Below are 13564 nucleotides of genomic sequence, written 5' to 3'. Positions count from 1 at the left end.
ACTATTAAATAGCTAAAGAATAGAGTACAATTTCCATCAGATATGGTGTTACTATATTTCATGGAATTAGCTCTTTCTAACGAGATATTTTGTTATTTGCACACATACACACATTTGGTGGTTTGTTTTTATTTGGAGGGCATGCTTTCTTCATTGTGTTTGGCTGTTTTTTTAACTTTTTAATTGAAGCATTTACAATATCGTTATTTTTGTTATAGTGAACCCTTTTATTGTTTCAGAAGTGAATGAATCATATATTCTGGGTTATTTTTTCCTGGCAGATATTTTTCTTTAATGGTTACTCAGGGCTCGCTTAAATTGTACAGATGAATAATACTTGAAATGCAATATCTGATTCATCATTCATAATGTTACAATGAAAAACCTTGTGAAATTATATATATAGGTCTCTTTACTTGCAGGAACAGCACCTTTAAAGGGGATATGCTGGCTCTGTAGCTGTTGTAGGGCAATGAAATAGTCCTTCCTTAGTTCTGTTTGCTCTGAGTGCATCTCCATTTCCTAAAATCTTGTTCTGTTTCCCAGGTTTCTCTCTTCTGTCCCACCTGGAAGAACAGGTGCTGGCCCTGCAGCAGGGTCCAGGTCTGTGCTCCCTTTGCAAGGACAGGGTGTTTTCAGTGTAGTGTTGTGTGGATATTGTCATGAAAAGGTGTTAGAGGGGATCCTCTGCCAGTCTAAAAGTAGCCAAATATAGTTAAATTTAATTTTGGCAACGAACAGAGCAGGAAATAACCACAGGGTGGTGTGGAACTTGCTCATGGTAAATGGCCTTTGCCTGTTGAATCCCAGTTTCTGTTGAATCCCAGTTTCTGTTGAATCCCAGTTTCTGTCTGGCCTCCCAGGCCAGTCCCAGGTGGGAGAGTCCAGGTGCACTTCTGGACTGCTCAGCATGAGTTAAACGCCCAGATCTGAATGATAGTGATGAGTAAGTGGCCCCACATCCCCCTGAGAATGGAAGAGAGGGGTGTCAATACTCCCTATTTTTGTTAGCCGTGTGCATCCTCGTATATTTGTTCATTATACTGCCTTTTAAAATCTTTAGAAGCATAAAAGTGTCACAAGAGCATCTAATACGTGGGCGTGTGTTTCTGTGAGCACAGCATGTGTGAAACCTGGAAAGAGGGAGTCTGGTTTTGTGCATCTGTGTAACTGAGTCATGGCATCTGGAATGTAAAGACTTAAGTTCTGGTGGATTTTGTTTGGTCGTACACAAATTGTTTTTTCATGTGTTTCCCAGATTCGCTGCAGGTAGGTTTTAAAAAAAGGCAAAAAAGGCAAAACTGATGGAAATAACACCAAAAAACCCCAAATCCGCCCAACTGCCCCGTATTTTCTCTGTTGCCCCTGCACAGAGCTGCTGTCCACACAGGTATTTATGAACAGCCAGTAATGCAGTTTCTTTTGCATACACAAAGCCCTGGGGGAAATGAGGAGATGTTTTAATATGTGTGAGGTGTTCAATACTTTGCTTTGCTCTGCTTTATCTTTCAAAGACCTGGGGAGCCTCCCTAAAAAACTAGAATACACTCCCTGGGAGCTTCTCTTACCTTTGTTTGAAACAGTCAAACCTCTGCTGCTGGAACTCAGGAGAATCCATGGACAGAATGACTAGAACAGCAAATATGACTTCAAAAAAATGTGGTTATTGGATGAACTGGTCCGAGTCCAGCTGCGGTGGATAAATTGCTTTTGCTGTTGCTTTAAATCCGTGATGTGTTGGTATTTTGGCGGAGTAAGAAAAACAAGGGTATTAGAAAGTAATTTACTGCAGCGGGATTAACAGCGGAGTGTTGTGTTTGTGCGAGTGGGGCAGCGCAGAGGGCCGAGATGTGTCTGATAAACAGGACGAGGTCTAGTCTGACAGCTGGCAACAATAGCCCCTGCTCCGAGTCAGGTGTACCAAATTAGCAAATCCATTACAAGGCACCAGGAGAAATCTCACAGAAGACAAGCCTTGTAGGCAGAAGTGTTGCCAAATGGGAAATGATTCATCGTCTCTGAATGGGATGAGCACTGAGCAGAAGCAGTTTAAACCTCAGACTGCTTTGGCTCATAAACCACCAAATATGTGATTAACACTTTATCTTCCCCAATCCCGTGGGTTTCATTGTCTCCCGAGTCTGTGTTTAGGGTCAAAATCAGTGAGACTCGTTTGCTCTAATCTCTCTTTTGTATGTTTGGACGTGTTTAGGTGTTTTTTTTGACTTCTGCATCCTAAAAACATTCCCATCCTGTGACCCTTTGGGAATAGCACCTTTTAGTGAGGATTGTTCCGTGTCAGGGGTGCAGGCACAACTTCCTGAGCTGGCTTAGTGTAGTTTATTTGCTTATATTTAGTGCAAATCCATGATTAGCTGAAGATGCAGTTTAACACAGGATGCCAATTCCAAGGCGCTCACTGCATTTTGATTTTTAGTATTGAAAAAACTTATACCACTTTAACTTTGGTAATGCCACTTGTAGTTTACAAATGATAAACAGCTGAAAGATAAACAGGGAATATATTTGTGAATTCTTAAATTTGGTTAATGCAGAAAGGAGGTACAGTTTACAAAGCCAAATGAGGGATTGTAAAGGGGAAAAAGCTCATACCATCTTTGTCTCTTCAAATATTATCAGAGTTTCAGCATGTCTGTGGTCTTATTTCAGTATAAATTGTCCTCTTGGCTCTAAGGTACATAGATTATAGAGAAAATAAAGGAATTAAGTCATTGGGAGGTGTTTAGTATTAAATAATTGAGATTGTTTTACAGTTACAGGAGGTAGTTGTGAGAGGAAAAAATATTGTACTTGGTAAGTTAATTATTTGCTAAACAATATATTTGGGTGCCCTTGGATAGCACTCAATTAGCACTTGAGATATCCAAGGAGCAGTGTGTCTAGGGAATGAATCTAAAGATACCTCTGGAAAACTCTGCCTGCTCTTAACTTGCATGTGCAGCCATGTAAGAAATGGTAGAAATTACAAGTGATATTTAGTGTAACACTTTGTGAGCAGAACTGCAAGAGGCTGAGGGTTTCCAGAGTGAAAGGCTCCAGGGAAATGAGGGCTTCCCATTTCTGTGTCCCCCCAAAATACCCCTTGTGGAGTGTCTGAAGTTCAGACCTGGTGTTTGAGATCAGTGGAAATTCTTCTGTGCTCCTGGTGCTCAACTCCCATTCTGCCTTTGGAGGAGCCCCGTAATAAAATATTCTCTAACTTGTTGGGAATATTCCCCTGGATTTTCATCCATTTGCTGTACTGCTGGGAGTGTTGATTCACAGTGTTACACTTCTTGCATTCGTGTACTCAGCTTTAGACTCCTCCTTTCTGTCTCCATCTCCTTCCCATTATCTTGCTTAGTCTTCACTCTCTGCTGCTTAATATCTTCTACTCTGTGCTCCTCTTTCTTGACAAAATTCTTGTATTTTCCCTGCTTGAGCATTGCATCTTCCCCCAAAATTTTTGAAGTTCCAGTTTAAATTACATGGTAAATGTAAAATTTAAATTAAATTTAAAATTTAATTTAAATTTTTGCGCAAGATCCTTTATTTTCACGTATTGATGAGCTATTTCATCTGAATCTTGTGGTGTTCTGTTTCTTTAAAATCCCTGTTATATTATTTCTTACAGTACAATATAAATTTTACTGATTTGACCAGATAATTTAAGCAACTTGTGTAAGACCAAAGTAAAACAAGAAAAACAAGGCTTTCCTATAAGTTGAAATAAATAGGATTGTTCATCCAATTATCTCATCTCTGTTCGACAGCAGCAGCTTCTTAAACTGTTTGGATTTGTTCTGTAGGATACATCTGTTTACACAGATATTACACATATTAAAGGACTGCAATAACTTAACCAAATCAGTTTATAAATTGTGTAGTCTATTGATACAATAATCTCCTGGAGATGAGGCTTCATGGATGTCTGATGGGGAGTAAGAGTGGACATGAGAGTGATGTTTGAATGGTGACATTGCCTTAATTTTCCATATCTGCTGCTTTTAAACAGCTGGAGTTTTCCTCCCTGACGTGGTGTTGCATTTCTGCAGGTACAGACAGAATTCCATGATCAGGGGCTTAGTAACCAGGAAAGGTGTGTACAGAATCCACACACCTCCCTGCTGACCCTGCTTGATTTTTGGCAGAAGCCAAACTGCCAAGTCCCAGAGAGAGGCAGCTTCCAGAATTGAAAGCATTCCACTAAAACAAAATTTTTCCCCAAAAAAGTAAATCTAAGGACATTGTGTTTGAATGTTTCAACTGTACTAAATGAGAAAAAGGCAGGATCCACATATTAGTGAGGAGACAGAATGTCTGAGGTGGATATTGGTGCTCCTGCAGGAGGATGTAAGAGTCCATCACTCATCTGTATTGCCCCACAGAACATGATTTGAGTACCTCAGGTGTGTAAATTGTGCTGAACTGGGAGTTTAGATTAAGGGCAGATGCTGAATTAGTGATTTGTACTAGTGATACTATCAAAATCATGATCCTTGTGAACTCTTTAAGTTTTATTTATTAAGGAACTATTTTTTTAAATTACTGAAATAATTCAAGTTACAGATTTGAAACGCCAGAATTAATTTTTTTCCCTAACAAAAGTTCTCACTTTAGCTGTTGTCGTGTTTTCCTTACAAAGCAGCTGATAATCCTTTTGTTAGTATGACAAAACCAATATTTACAACATTCTGCTGAGGAGTGGGAATTACTCGGGGAGGGTAAATGATGTGCGTGCTTTTGGGGGGCTTTTTTTTTTCCTAGTTCTTTTCCTTTTGCCTCTTCCCAGTAAAGCAGTGGCGTTCCCCAAGGATCATGTCTGCAGCAGAGACAGAGCTTGGAGATTTCCTGGTGTAAACGAGGCGTGTGGCTGTGTCCTGGCAGGGATGGCAGCGCTCCTGGAACGCCGCTGGGATCCACAATCCCGGGCACCCAGGAGTCCGACTGAGCTGCAGGTGCCTCTTGTCTGAGCCCTTTTTGAAATCCAGGGCATTTTTGTCTGGTTGGTAATTAGATCATGGATTTCTTTTGTTGGTGTCTCTACTCCAGCTCATTCAGAGGGTGGAGAGTTTTACTGCAATGAAACAAATCCGAGGGCTCTGATCCTTGTTGTCATGTTTTTTCCCAGCACGTTTCCAGAAACACATCAGGCAGAGCTAGAATTTGTTTCTCCCCTTAGCTTTTCCCCCCCAACTCCTGTTCCTGTCAAAAGAAATTAAGAAATACAAGGGCAGATTTCCATGTTACATTATTTTTTACCCATCAGAGGAAGGATCCTGTGCTCTCTAAGTATTTTGCAAGTTGGTAATTCTGGATTGGTCGCTTCTGTTTTGGTTAAAATTTGACTGCTGGGATTGCAAACAAGTCTTTAAGGACTGAGGTAAGATTTTAAGAACAATGATTCTAAGGGTTTGAGATGAATAACCCCCTTTTCTTTGCCTGAGCTCTTCAAAACTATTTAATTCCTGTATTTCCTGGATAATTGAGTTAATGCTTGTATTGGAGTTTGCTTTACTGACACTTGAATATAATAACCCCCTCTGCAGGTTTGAGATTAGTTAATCTTGATAATGTTACTTTAAATTAAAGCTTTTTTAATGGACTATGTATTTAATACTGCAGGAGGGTGAAAAAATTGAGAATGGTACAGCAAATATAACAGCAAAGCGGGTGGGTTCTTTTATCTGTAATGGATTTGTTTCCCATCCTGATTTTGTTTACTGGAATACAATTTTATACTTGCTACCAGTGTGAGAAACAGAAGGGATATATTTGAAATTGGTCTGAAAATTGATCCTTGACTGCTGACTCTTGCTTTGAAAGTCTTCTAATGGCTGTTGATTTAAAGCTGTGTTGTTCCCCCCAGCCCAGTTGATCAGCCTGGTCTCTGTGAGTGATGTCTGGTGATGACTTCATGGCACAGTAGTGGTTTTTCAGATGTTGAAAAATGGGTGAGATGGGAGGGTTAGGCCCTTTTGGAGTAGGGTGGAGAAATGAAATGGAATTTCTAGTGTATGAAAGTTATGCATTAGAAACATCCTGGCTGGTCTGAGAGGCTCCATCCACGCTGAACCAGGAAATGCAAATATTCCCAATAGCCTTTGTTTTCTTTAAGTTTCCCACGTGTTACTTCTGCTTCTTTCTCACTGAACTGTGGCTGAAACCCTAATTTACACAGAGTCCTGATGGGAATGGTTTATCCTGTATCATTCACCTGTAATGTGAACATAATATAGCTAAAAAAAACCCAACCAAACCCAACTATTTTTGCACCTACTTATTCAATTTAACTGCTTCAAACGTGAATCTCCAGAAAAGAGCCTTGCAGACCTTCCTGGGAGGATTTGCTACCTTCACTGCACAAGTGGCAGCATAATTTCTTGCCTTTACCTCTTGCCAGGCGTGTCAGACACCCTGGACACATGAATAGGGAGGGTGACGTGTGTGGCACCGAGCCCATCGCCGGGTGAACCTGGGAAATGGGAATGCACGAGTGGCTGGGAGGAGGAATTCAATGGCGTGGGGGGGACTGGGGGTTTTGTTTTACTTTTGGCTTGGAGTGGAGTAAGGGAGGAGAAGTGGAAAAGGAAGCCTTTTGTTTACAGTAAAACAATACTGTGAAGTAGACATGGTGATGTAAAAGCAGGAGTCTAAACATGGCAAATCCAGGCAGGCTCCATCTGGCCCCGGCCACGAGTCCCTGAGACGTCCCCGGCACAGACTGTTGGAGTCTGGAGTCGCTGCCGTGTCGTCCTTCCTTACGGGAATTTAAAAGAGCCTTGGAGACTCTGCCCCAGAATTTTATTCTTGCATGAGATGAATGATTTATTGGCTTAACCATTTCCATTCAGTGGTGCAGTGCATCTTTGTGAACCTGAGAAATGCGTGGTGGTTTCATTTGGAATTTTAATCCCTGTGACTTGTATCCCATGGAAGTGATAAGGGTCTAGAATTCTAAATCTACTCAAAGCACAACCTGTTCTTACAGGCGGAATTTAATGGAGTGAATCTGTTGGAAAGAAAAAATGTGCTGTTGCTATGTTAGTTTCTGGCATATTTTGCAGTGGTTTAAATGATATTGTGTTATTGAGGCATTTGTCACTTCTGGATATCCATGTTGCTGTTTGAATGCAGGTTATTGTGGTTTTGTTTGTTTAGTCCCAGAGGAATAATCTTGGTTTGTTGAGACACAGATTTCTAGCTGACAATGCTTATAAGCAGGTGCATGTGATCCTTGGAAATGGGTTTCATTTTACATGCAGTATATTAAGGATTTAGTGTCTGGCTTGTGTTGAAGTTGAACTTACAGAAATGTGTTTATGGGACAATTTAGAATTTTAACCATTATTAAAGGAAATTCTTGTTAAAAGTTCTTTTCTAGTACTATGTTTATCCTAATGCATGTCTTAATAGAGTTTATTTTAAAGCTCTCTACCTTATGTTTAGACATAAGCCTAGCAGTGATGCTTTTATATGTCACTTACAACCAGTGTTTGAATACTTTTTTCCAACCTTATGTGTTAGTATTAAATAGCACTTTAAAAATCCATTAGTGCTTTTGAATTGTTCTAACACATATTCTTAGTAGAATTAGTACACGATTCTAAATTTGCATTAGGTTTAAACGGGGTGTATAATTCTGAAAGAGAATTAGAAATTTGTTTCCTGCCACTGTGAGGTCTGAATGTACCTGTGAGGTGGCTGTGCCTGTTGGAGAAGTTGCCATCCCTTCCAAGTTGTCCTGACTCCCACAGCACAGGGACAGAAAGGATTATGTTGTGCAGTTCCTAATTCACATCCAGCCTCTGTGCATGTGTTTTGTACTGACTCCAGTTTAGAGCTCATTGGGTTATTCCGAATTTCTGGTGCTTTGGGAGCCTTGGGAAGAGCAGCTGTCCCTAAAACAGAGCAGCCTGGCAGCAGTTGCATGTACACTTGCAAGAGAAATGCTTTTTTTGTGGTTTAACTCTGCTCTTTGGGAAATAGAAAACCCGAATGTTTAAGGTGAAGATTGTGTTTCTGAAAGAGGATTAGAAATCAGAGATGTCTCTGAAAACCCGAGGGGTGTTAGCCAGTTATTTTGGTGTCCTGGGGGCAAAATCCAAACAGAGGCAAGAGGAAAAACTGTCAGTCTGTATTAAAATGAAAATATTGGGGGGTGTACTTAGTTTTTAGAGCTGAAAAACTCTGTAAAGGTATGGGGTGCACCTCTCCAGTGGAACTGTGTGTTGCCATCAGAAGGGCAGAGTGGCTGATCCTCCCTCTTCCGCAGCTGCACAGCTTTAGGGATGGTGTGACTGCAGGGGAAGTCAGGCAGCTCTTGGAGCCAATGGCCAACTAATCCATCTCCCCAGAAGGTTAATTTTCTGTTAAGCCAGTTCAGCTTCCTGCTCTACCTTGGCATCCCTGGGATTGTGGACCTGCTTGGAGGGAGGAACAGCTGCAGCCCCGTTCCTGGGGGGTGCAACATGAAACCCATCCTGGTTGGAATAACGCTCAGCTGCTGCGTTCTGACCCGTTTCATGCTGCAAACCCTTCTTTACTCAAACCCCTGCACACCTGTAAAACACGTATTTGTTAAGTTTACCTGTCTTTGTGTGCCCCTTCTTGACGATAATCCATTGCAATCTTCCAAAATGCAGGAATTTCATTAAGTGAAAGTAAACTTTAGTTTACGATTGCGTCCTGTCGCTTGTTCTGTTCATCTGCAGAAAAAGCACCTTTCTAAGGAAATGAAACCTTAAAAAAATTTTTCAAAAAATCCTCAGAGAGATTAATTGTAAAATAAAACTTAATGTGAATAGTTGGGATAAACAATTTTATTTCAAAACCTTAATTGAGGAAGTTATTACCTCAACAGCTGGATTTGCAAATCCGTGTGGTGTTATTTACAGCTCTTTGTTCGATGAGCAGTTGAAGACCTCCTGTTTTATATCTTCCCATGTGGGAATTCAGGCAGGTCCAAGGAGGGAATGCAAGCAGAAAAATATAAGTTTCTCTGGAGCGTGCCAACAATGGAAGAAACCAGTAGGAATGCGTTCGAAACGTTTCAAGTATTGAGCCATCCTGCTGGAACCTGCGCCTGTCACAAATGCTTTTCTGTGAGAAATAAGCGAATTTACAAAGAGTTTTGCACAATGTGGGGAAAAGTCCGTTGTGTCAGCCATAGGTACAAACACCCGAGTGGTTTCTGGGTCCCAGGGGCACCCTCTGAAGGCAGGAGGGGTGTGTGTGTGCCTTCATTTGCCTCCCTCCCTCTCCCTCCCCCAAGCAGGCTCATTCCAATCAGCAGTGTAATTGGAATGCAACCACAGTCTGGAGGAGGAAGGGGAATTTTTGGCAAGGAGAGGCAGAGCAGTTGGGAGCTTTATTCAGATTAAAGCATAGACGACCATTCATTATCAGTACAACACACATTAGCAACAGCACAGCATTGTGTTTCTACAGCTGGGACCGATTTCAGTGATTGTATTGCACTGCACAGAACATGCAAACAACTGGGATCTGATCACAAACCCAGCACTAATGGCTTTCCTTAAAAGATGCTCTTTCTGTAGGGGGAGAAAGATTTGTCATCCAAGTGAGCTATTGTGGTAAAAACTGATAGGCAGCCTGTCCTTCTGCTCGCTCTCCCATGTGTTACATATGTTCTGGAACAAGCACTTCTTCTGGGAGAAAAACCCTGGGGGGAAAGAAAAAAAACCAACAGGAATTATAACGTCAAAACTGTTGGTTGGGTTGGGAAGGCTGAGCTTGTTCTTCTGTGGTGATGACACGTGGAAAGCCAGAAGATTAGTAAACATAATCTTAGCTTTGGAGCGAGTCCTTTCCTTCCCTGGAACCTCAGGGTTGGCTGTTGACACAGTGGTGGTTCTTATGGATGGCTGACATGGGATGGGGGGTTTCCTGTGAAGTCATGTAATTTTAAATATCTTGATTATGGGTTTCCTTCTGTGCTCGTTTCCGTGGACATTTCTGATTGCTTTTTGTTTTCTTACCTGTCTTCCCATTACCTTTCACCGATCGTGTCTCAAATATACACATTTAAAAATTATTTACTTGAGATGGCTCAAGCAATGTTATTTTTTAACACAGGAATTTTAAACTCAGTATATTTCTATTGTGCTTGGCTACAGCTGTAGCCCTGAGGTGCTCCTACCTCAAGCACATTTAGACCTGGTCATTTGTCATAAATCAAGAGACATGGTGTTATTGATATACTTACTGCTCTGCAATAAACATACTTTTTAATACTGACATAAAATAGTGGTGATGTATAACATAGGATGCCTTCCACAACAACAGCTTGATGTTGTTAAAAGTTTGATTTTTCTATAAAAATGATTCCAAAGTAGAAAACAGTTGTAACAAGAGTTCTTCAAAAAGAATAAGAAGAGTTCAGAAAATGAGAGAAATATTTATCTTTCTGTAAAATTCACCTTTTGAATATTCATAGCTCCTGTCATTTTTTATGTGGGTTTAACTAATTATTCACACACCCCCCTGTAATTGCATGTAAATTTTGATAGCTAACACATAGATTGCAGGAGGTTGGGGATGTGGAATATTTTACATTTACTTGCAATAGTTAAATAACTTTTCAGTAAACCGTTCTTTGTCAGTCACTGGAGTAATAAATCAGAAAAAGGAAATTGGCAAACGCAATTCACTTAATTCCTATTTTTGAGTGTTTTGTAGCAAAGCTGTCACAGAAGGAGACTGGGTAGCTTATAATATAATGCTCTTTTCAAGTTTCTGTGAGCTGACCTGAGTAGCATATGTTAGAATGAGATCATAAAGCACGATAAAAAGATATTTAATGTATGTATAGTATGTACAATTGATGTGCTGTTTGTCTTGGCACGTATGTATTGTTCCTTCATATTGGAATATTAATGTTCTCCTGTCTGTAGACTACCCAGGAAGTCTGTAATAAACACAAAACATAACTATCCACTGACTCACTGATACCCTGTAATAAATACTTTATCTACAGATGTGTGCTAGAAGCCATTAATGTCATTTGATGATGCACTTATGACACAACACTCCCCCCTCTTTTTTTCCCGAGCCAGTGTATCCAGCCATTGATTCCTGTTCTAGTTCCAGTGCAAGTTTAAACAGCTGAACTTCTTGTTTTAAAATAGTTTCAGTAAAAAGTGCCTTAAAACAAGCACGTACAAATAACAAATAACCCCCTCCTGTGCCCTTGTGCCTCTGGAGGACCCGTTCTGGTAGATCTCGTAATGACGTGGGTTGGGTCCAGAACCATCAGCGTTTTAACTTGGCTTTGTCCAGGGAAATAAATCTCCTTGTGGTTCTTTCTGGTTTTTGAATCTTTAGCTCAAATGGAGCATAGGATGGAGGACTCAGAGATAATGAAGTCCCATGAGTTTTCTGAGAATCATTGCCTGGATAAAGAGGAGACCCAGGCAGTGACCTGGAGGGAGAGGAAAAAGCTGCAGCAGGAGATCCCGAGTTGCTGGAGCACGGGAGGGTCTGTGTGGGAGAGTGTCTGTCTGACCGCTGGGAAAAGCCTCAGCTATAGCTCTCAGTCAACCATAAAACATAAATCCATAGGAAGCCAAACTTCCTTAGTTTTTATTCTCAAGGAACTATTAATCAGTGGGTTATCAGAATATTCAGAATAGGTTGAAATACGGTGTTGAAACTGTTAGAAAAGTGGAGCAGAAACTCTGGTGCTTTTCCCACCAGCGTTGTGCAAAAAAAAGTCCTGAGCTAGATTAGAGCTCTGTGTGTGGAAGGAGATTGTTTCACTTAAAACTGAGCTGGGACCTGGGCTTTTTCACCTAAAATACCTGGCACAGAGGGTGTTGTTAATGGAAGGCTTCTCAGCATCTCTCCTGTTTTGTTAACCTGACAAAGCCAGAGTGAGCTGACATCTGACTTTCCTTAAATGTGGTTACTAGAGAGGGAAATCTTGAGCCAAAAATATTAGTTTGTTCACTCCTGGCTAATTGCTGGGGGAGCAGTTATTAGTCTGTGTGCTGTGCATGTGCCTGATCTTATAAAAATGGGACTTGGGTTAAACTGCACTGGCAGGCTTGCTTTACTTTTGAAAAGGAGTGTTGTAATTAGTTAACATTGCAATTTGTCTCTCAAAAGATTAGTCAAACCTCTTTTGTCTTGGACATTATACAGTCCCAGGAGCACCCTGTATGGCTCACTGTGCTATGGATGAATTTTGACCTTAACTATTGGATTTAAAGCCTTCACCTTCAGGTGACACTTCCCATTACTTGTAATGGTTGAAATTGTGACAGTAATTATATCTTTTTTAGATGTTTAAAAAAAGGGGGCCATTTATATAAGCATCTGTTTTACTCGAAGTTTTTCACCACTTCCTGAAAGGTGGCTGGTGAGCAGTAACCTCTTGCAATTCTTGGGCAGGTGATTCTCAGGCTGAGGATTATTCTTGTAATTAAATCTTCAAGAGGTGCAAAAGCAGTTTGCTAGGTTTGTCTTATTATCTGTTTCTTCAAATACATTTAAGTTGTTCTCAATGGTATGAATAGAGTAGACTTTAAATTGCTGGACACATGGAATTCTTTAGTAACTGTGCATTTTTATTACATCATCCTAAGGACTTCATTGGAATGTTCTGTGGAGTAGATGTGACAGTCTTTTCTACATGTGCTTGAACTGCAGGTATCAGAAATACCTAAAACATTTGGCTCTCTATTAGTATTTTACTACTGTTGACTGTTTGGAATTATTGGGTGGAAATCCTTTAAATGGAGCCCTGCTGCTGAATGGAGAGAAATTCTATTTATTACTTTTATCATCTTTAAAACAACCCAACAGCTGACAACCTGGAACCAGGCAATTTTTTTCCCTGGTGTTATTGTTAGCAACCCCTTGAATCAAAGTTCCTGGGAACTTGTGTGTGCCTTTCCTGTGGAATATGTCAGTGTGAGGAGATGGTTCTGTGACTACCTGCAGCCATTAATAGGTGTCACCTTCTGTTTTGACTGGAGGATCCAAACTCCTCGGACCTGAGCGGAGTCGTAGCTGGATTTTACAGTGCTGAATTCCCGTGGGGAAAAAAGTTCCGTTAAAATCTATGTCTTTATGGAGATAAAAATGGGGAAAACATGAATTCCATTGATTCAGAGTGTTCAGGGTGGTGATTCTGTGCCCTGACCGTGGAAAAATCCACATGGGAATGTTCATGGACTACCTCTGCCTGCTTTCACTCGGATACTGCAAAAGAAATTAGGGAATGAGGAGCCCTTCAGGATCAGTGTGGGGATACTCTGGGGGGGAAAGCAGGGCCAATTCTGTTCGGTTTTAGGTGATGTCTTTGGGATGGGATTATTGGATGCACTTTTCTGTCTTTGCATTTCCTGGCAGTCATAAATATTGGCGACCTCATAGGAAAAACATCCCAGGGAATTGAACAGCGAGGAGCCTCCTGCAGTATCAGTTCCAACCAAATATCTCTCCCCCCTCCCCTGTTTTTAATTTTTTTTGTACTGGCTGTGGGAATTTGTGCTTTTACTCAATCCCCAAGAATCCTTTTGTGTTATCAGTAAATATT

General features: G+C 40.8%; 1 protein-coding gene across 2 annotated transcripts in view; it reads left to right on the top strand.

The window, feature by feature from the left end:
- SMURF2 (SMAD specific E3 ubiquitin protein ligase 2) overlaps positions 1–13564 on the top strand; it is a 58540-nt gene that overhangs the window by 11615 nt on the left and 33361 nt on the right. The window contains exon 1 of one of the 2 annotated variants that reach the window (XM_027692006.1): positions 8866–9111. The exons of the other annotated variant lie outside the window; for it this stretch is intronic. Within the exon in view, the coding sequence (XP_027547807.1) occupies positions 8976–9111 (136 nt within the window). The 5' untranslated portion in view covers positions 8866–8975. Of the gene's footprint in view, positions 1–8865; positions 9112–13564 lie in introns of those variants that run through there. 2 annotated transcript variants of the gene reach the window in all.

Source organism: Neopelma chrysocephalum, unplaced genomic scaffold (genome assembly GCF_003984885.1).
Source record: "Neopelma chrysocephalum unplaced genomic scaffold, ASM398488v2 Primary Assembly neopelma1_84, whole genome shotgun sequence".
Taxonomy (NCBI): Eukaryota; Metazoa; Chordata; class Aves; order Passeriformes; family Pipridae; genus Neopelma; species Neopelma chrysocephalum.
The sequence above is the reverse complement of the archived record's forward strand: the minus strand, read 5'-3'. Positions and strand labels throughout refer to the sequence as shown.